The sequence below is a fragment of the Cariama cristata genome, unplaced genomic scaffold (genome assembly GCF_000690535.1).
Source record: "Cariama cristata isolate BGI_N322 unplaced genomic scaffold, ASM69053v1 scaffold10824, whole genome shotgun sequence".
Classification (NCBI taxonomy): domain Eukaryota; kingdom Metazoa; phylum Chordata; class Aves; order Cariamiformes; family Cariamidae; genus Cariama; species Cariama cristata.
In genome coordinates, this window is record NW_009611255.1 from 4,277 (window position 1) to 10,814 (window position 6,538).

General features: G+C 54.9%; 2 protein-coding genes across 2 annotated transcripts; both read right to left on the reverse strand.

Annotated features, from left to right (window-relative positions):
- Positions 1–70: 70 nt before the first annotated feature.
- LOC104160114 (protein Wiz-like) lies at positions 71–1,285 on the reverse strand (the record flags this gene model as incomplete). Its single annotated transcript, XM_009698175.1, has 2 exons — positions 667–1,285; positions 71–436 (listed from the first exon to the last, which is right to left on the reverse strand). Coding segments are annotated over exons 1-2 (985 nt in total), but the record flags the coding sequence as incomplete, so codon positions are not given.
- A 59-nt stretch (positions 1,286–1,344) lies between these two features.
- LOC104160116 (protein Wiz-like) lies at positions 1,345–3,124 on the reverse strand. The gene is made up of 2 exons (XM_009698176.1): positions 1,428–3,124; positions 1,345–1,363 (listed from the first exon to the last, which is right to left on the reverse strand). Exons 1-2 carry the CDS (start codon positions 3,122–3,124, stop codon positions 1,345–1,347), a joined length of 1,716 nt encoding a protein of 571 aa, XP_009696478.1.
- Between the last annotated feature and the right edge of the window lie 3,414 nt (positions 3,125–6,538).

Here is a 6,538-nt window from a genome sequence, read left to right on the forward strand (position 1 = left end):
AGCAGGACGGCATGGTTTGGGGTTATTAAAAAGATTTTTGGGCTTGAACGGGGCGTTCGGGGATGCTTACCATCTCTGTAGGACTGCAGGGACTCATCTCCCCAGGACGGGGGGAACGGGGACAGAGGAGATCGTGGAATGCTGCACTCGGACATGGGGGTCATGCTCTTGCGAGGCACGAAGCCGTGAGTTTCCCTCTCTCGGCTCGGGGACGAAGGCTCCGTTCCCATCGCCGCTTGCAGCATCGGATGCTCCGATGAGTTGGCCAACAGCTCCTTGAGGATGTTAATGGGTGAAATGGTGAGTTCCCAGTTGGTAATACCAAAGTCTCTCAGGTGGGCTCTGGCGTGGCTGGAAAGACCTGCCCGCGTGTCGAAACCGGCCCCGCAGAATTCGCATCGCATCAGGCTGAAAGTACTCGGGTCGAAGTTTGCAACTGCGGAAAGAAGGAGAGTCAGTCAGCGACGTCGCTAAAAACCCCCTGGATCAGGCTTCCGAGGGGTGGGGGTTATTGCACCCGAGACAACCGCACGCCGCCGGTTGTGCCGTGGCCACCAGGGTTCAGGTTGACCACAGTACCATACGTACCCAATTTTCGGTGGGAGGAGAAAACCCCACCGATTAAAATGAGAAAATAGAAAGCACGGTGAATTGAATACATACTACCTTTTTTCTTCTTCTTTTGGAAGGAAAATTTTTGCTCAATAGCTTTCACTTCTTCCGCTGAGATGAAGTGACGGACGTTGTAGCTCACCCCCACCCTGTTGAGGTGGCCCCGCACGTGGTTTGCCAGCCCGATCCCGTTATGAAACCGGTCTGGACAGTAGGGACATTTCCTCTCCTCGTTCTTCAGCATGGGTGAGTCGGAGTCCAAGAGATCATCAAGCTCCAGAGGACCCTCCAGAGGAGCATCCAACAGGAGCATATCCAAGGGAAGGGGCTCTTCCATCATGAATTCCCGGGAAGGAAGCGTCGTTTTCTTCTTGAACGGCTTTCCCCGAGGCCGTTTCATCGCCTTGGGGTGCAGGTTCACCTCCTCCAGGAGGACGATGGGGACCATCTTCCGTAACTGCCGCTGTTGCTCCTCCGAAGCTATCGAAGAGTCCGTGGCTTTCAAGGTGTCTCGGAACGTCCTCTTGAGGTCCAAGGCAGCTTGAGGGATGGTGACGGGTTTGATGCTTCTGTTTTCACTCAAATCTACATCCGTGCTTACGGAGATCTCCTCTTCCATGCTCCCAGCGTCGTTGGCCAACATCCACTTGTGCCTGAGCTCTTCCAGCCCCATCGGATGGCTCCTGAGACCATCGCCTTCTCCTTCAAGGTGCTGACCCGCTGCTTTTTTTTTCAGCTGCTGGAGAGCAAACTGGGAATAAGCTTTAGCGGAGGGAAAACCGGACAACCCCAGGTTTTTGTGTGGGGCAGCATACGGAGCCGCTTTCCTGGCGTGAAAGCCTGACGTCTGGTAGTCCTTTTTACTAGCCCCATTGCTTTTGTCCAGTCTCGGGTGAGTTACGGCAAAACCGTGGACAGCTTCGTAATGCGACGCGCTTTCTCGGTGAGGCGGAGGGAAAAGCCGGTCTGCTTTGCCAAAATAATCCGTCTCCGCGAACCGGCCTAACCTGGCCGGGCTGTAGGCATCTCTGCTAGTTCCCGGTTGATTGGGATCATCCTCATACACCTCCGTGTCCCAGGAGAGGTGGGAATGGGCGTATTTTATGTGTTCCTTAAGGATGTTCTCGCTGGGAGCCGGGAAGCTGCAGAACATACAGGTGTTGAGCCCTTTGCCGCTGCCGTGAGGCGGTACCTGCATCTGCAGGGACATGTGTTCATTTGGTTTGAAGTGTTTGTAGAGGCCGTGCACGGGGCTATCCCGTATTTCTCCGCCGCCCGCGCTTCCGAAGAGATTCAAGTTCTTTGCTCCTTGGTCTTTCCTCTCCTTGACGTGCATCTTGGCGTGCTGGACAAAGATCTTGGAGGAGTTTGTGCCAAAGACACACTTGGGGCACTGCAGCCGGGCTTCCCGGCCTTCGTCTGGAAACTCATTCAACTTCTGGATCTCTTCGATAATTTTTTCCCTAGATTCTTGGTGGAGCCTTTTGTGTTGCTCCAAAGACGTGGGGTCTCCAAAGGCCCATCCGCACTCGTTGCAGCAGAATTGACACTGCCCTCCTAAAGCGTCCCTGTCTTGGTCCCTCCCTGGTCCACGATTGTGTTGAAGCATGTGATCCATCAAATGTTCCTTTTTCTTGAAGTAAATGCTGCACTCGATGCAGGTGTACACCGTAGGGTCCTCCTCCGGACCCAGCTCCTCTTTCCCCTGCTCCTCCAACAAGACGCTGCACACGTAGGGCCTCATCTCGATGTCGTAGGAGCTGCAGGGAGCCGGCTCCAGAGACATCAACGGGATCCGCTCCACCGAATCTTCAGCATTTACCGTCCAGGACTGCTTGCCGACGGCGAGGTCCGCGCCGAGCTGAAGACTCGGTTTCTGGATTGTCCACTCGGTCGTGTTGAGCGGGTTGATCTCGCCCAAGTCTGAGTCGACCATCAGCCCCTTCCTGTGGGATGAGGAGCTCTCCAGGGATTTGGACTTGCCGAGGACAGGGTTTAGCGTTTTTCTGAACACCGTCGGAGTCAGCGGAGGAGGCACTTCACGCACGGCCTGTCCCCGAAAGGGCAAGTTGGTTGCTACATCTGTCAGCTTGCTCATGTCTTTGTAGTGAGGACTTGGGCTTTTGTTGGGTCTAGAAATCCAGTCGACCCTCTGGATTCCCCTCTTGCTTTTCTCTAAGTGCTCTTTGCTGAGGCCTTCAAGTTGCTTTGGTTCATTTTTAAGATATTTCTCTTCCCCGCCGCCAACCGATGCCCCAGCACGAGGGCTGGGCGTTTCTGCTGCCGCCTTGCCACCATCCAGGTCTTCAGAGTCGCTCTCCAGTTGCTCAGGATCCACCTGCACCGTATTTACAACCTGGGGCTCCACGGCAAACGCCGACTCCTTTCCGCACCGCGCGTCCTTCGAGTCCTTCAAGCCAGAGAGTCTCTCTAAAGTGCTTTCTTCTCTCCCATCGCCCGCTCTCGTCTCCAAGGTGGAGGTGTCCCAGCTCACGTTGCCGGACACGGTCATGTTTCGTCGGTCTAGGGAACTCCTGGCATCCGTTCTGTACAAAGCCTTCTTGAACTCCAAATGCTCTTCATTTGTGGAGCTGCAAATAAGTTTTGAGAGTTAATAATCAGTTAACGGGATAATACAAACATTTCCATTTACAAAAGGGTTGTCCTGGAACCAGAGCGAGCCGGCGCGGTGTTACGGCACAACACGGGCTGGGGATTTCATGGCAATCCCTGTATTGCTCCAAATAGTAAATATTTGGGACAAAACCAAGCCCGTCTCTTCCAACCCTTGGCCACATGCAGCTGGAATAATTTCTGCATCTTCTTCTGGGCTTGCTCCAAGCTGGTTTTGACGACGGCTGGATCTGCTCCCTACGGCAGCTCTGCCACGTTCATGCCAGGTACAACAGAAGCGTTGGGTTTCCATCACCACATCATCGATTCCTGCCTTGGGCCAGAAGTCACCTTCCCCTTGCTCCACCCCCCTCTCTGCTTCTCCTTTCTTTTCCCCTCCTAACTTCTCGGGATGCTCGGACACCACATTGCCTCCTTTTTACCCGGCTCGACAGGGATATTTGGTCTTAGCGGTGACACTTACCACTATCAGGCCGAAGAACAGGCCAACGAGCTCTTCCAAGTTGCATAAAAATAAATTTAAGTGTCAACGTGGACCATACCAAAGGTCTCTGGGACCAAAGGTTGGTTTGTTTCCATCATTAAATGGAAGTCCCTGGGTGATCCCCTTCCGCAGCGGGAGTGGGAAGTCTTTCTTCCCCGTGCGGAGAGGACCCCAAGTCACAGTGGATCAAGGTGGTTCCTCCTCATCCTCTTCCAAACCCTCTGCCGCAAGGACCCTAAATCTGGGAAGATCCCATCAAGCAGCTGGAGAACATAAAAGCCTCCAGGGGATGAGCTCTACAGTGGGAGTGGGTGGCTTTGGAGGTTTTGAAAGTCCTACATGGGGCTTGGAGGCTTTTTCAGGGAAGAAGAAGGGACGCGGTGAGGGCCATGAGGGTGCAACAGAGGCACTCGATGTTCTCTGAGATGCCTCAAGGGTTTGGAGATACCTAGGATGGGACCAACAGTTATGAGACAGGATCTACAAGAGCCTCAAGCCCTTCCGCTGAGGTGGTGGGAGGCTCGGTGGGGAAACAGAGAACCTCATGTAACACCAGATCCCCACATTTTGGCTTCTGAACTGGAGTTCAAGAGATCCAGGAGCCCCAATGTCCCTGATAGCAGCTTCACGGGGGTTTGGCAGATGCCGGCTCTAGAGCCGAGCAGACTCGAGGCATCCACCGAGCTGCGGAGCGAGGCGAGACTCCTCCGCGTCCCCATCCCTGCCCTAAGGACGTGACCCAGCTTCTGTCCTCCACACCCAGCTTCGTGCCCAGCTTCTCCCTCTACACAGCACCCACGGGGCACGGATGCACGGCTAAAAACGGGATGCAAACCACCGCATCCCAGGCTCCTGCCCCAGGCTAAACCATCCCTAGGGAAGAAACGTGCCGGACCGCAGAGCCTGACACCCGGAGAAGCCCGGTGACTTGAGACCTCATGGAAGGAGCTTCTCCACGGCCAGCAAAACACTATCTCACGGGTCAAGTTGTGCTGCCAGGAGAACAAAGCGCCTTTGTTGGAGACAGCAGGGCTGCCAGTTCCACACGGTTCTCGTGCTGCCTCTCCCTCTCTCTCTCTCCTTCTTTTTAAACCCATTTATTTCCAGCTTGTTCCTGGAAAAAGCCAAGTTTAGGGGTGAACCAACCCTCCCACCCCACCATGCTCGTCCTCCCAGCTCCGAACCTTTCCTTATTTTTTACTGCAGACTGGAGGACGGGCTCGCCCTTGTCTGGAGCGTGATATCAGGGAAACGCGATTCCCATACACACTCTAAACCCTGCAAACGTTATTAAAAATAACTCGCAAAGGAAACCGCTGGCCCAGGAAGGATCTGTCAACAGCAGATACTAAAATAAGCCCATTAAAACGTGCTGGGCATTGGTTGCATTGCTAAACGGGCTAAGACACAGAGCGATTCTGAGCCAGGCGCGGGTCCGCGGTGCCAAGAGAAGGGACAAGGACTCTTGCCCTGCACGACCCTTGGGCTGGCACTCCAAAATTTGCCTTTGCCGGGGTGCTCAGAGCTATTTGGGACACCTCTTAGCAGCTTCAAGACACCCAACGCAACCAAATCAAGCATCCACCTCCCAGCATCAATCTCTCCCTTACAGTAGGGACAGCCTCTGCAGTGCCAAGGGGAACCGGGATGGCTCCGAGGGGAACCAGGATGGCTCCGAGAGGTGATTTAGGGTAGGTAGAAGCAGGGTGGTTTGTTGGGAAGCGGGACAAACGAGATGAATTAGAGCAGCCAACACTGCTCTGCAGCGAGGGGAATGCGCTGGCTGGCTCTAGAGAGACCTGCTGACATCCTCGGTGGTGGGATGACCCTCTTCAGGGAAATATTTGGGGGTTTTGTGTAACTGGAGCACCCTTAGCAAGGGGAGATGGGCTCCCAGGCGCTCCCCACTCTGCAACATCCCTTGGGAACTTACCCGAGTTCGGTCCTGTGAGCTGTGGCTGGGACGGCACCGGAGAGGGCAGGATCAGGCTCATCTGCAACAAAGAGGAAAGCTCCAAGGTCAGTGCCCAAGTGAGGCTTCTTCAACACAATTTGCAATAAAGTGATAGTTTTTTTTTTTTATGTGTGTGTTAAAAAAGCTTTCCCAGCAGATAAACCCCCTCTGCTCCTGCTGCCCGTCCTTCCCTCCTACAGCCGGGTCCGGATTACGGGAGGATTTCTGAGCCACACTTAGGGTTTAATCCCGCCCGCAACTATTTGATGTATAATCGTTCCTGCAGCTAAGCAGTTTAACAGGAAGATGCACATGCCGTTGGCCACGTTCCCACCACCCCTGCTCGCCGGAGAGGTATCCAACAAGGGTTGTCTTGGTCCACCCTGCGAAGAAGACCGATTCCCACCGACTCTACGGACAGGGCTCATGAGCCTTCCCGGTGCTGGCACGCTTCCCTGCCCTTGGATCGGCACGCAGCGCTTCTCCGGCTGCCCGAGCATCATCTGGGGCTTGGAGGAGCTTTGCTTCACTCCAATGTTGGCCAAAGCCCCGAGATGGCTCCTAAACTAAATCACTTCCAAGCCTGCTCGTGAGAAGATGCGAGGCAGGATTTTGGGCAGCGATGAGAGGCAGGGAAATGCCTCCTGAAGATCTACAGGGTCTGCTGGTCAGACCCAGACACGTCCTTCCTCAAGAGGAGGAAAGCCTTCGGCTGCGTCCAACGAAGACGTCTGCGTCGAACCCGGAGGCTCCGTCAGTCGGGGCTGAGCTCAGGGCAGGACACCAGGGGGGTCTCGCTCCTCATGCTGGATGCCCCCCATCCTGGTCCTGCCTCACGTTGCCTGTCCCAGTCG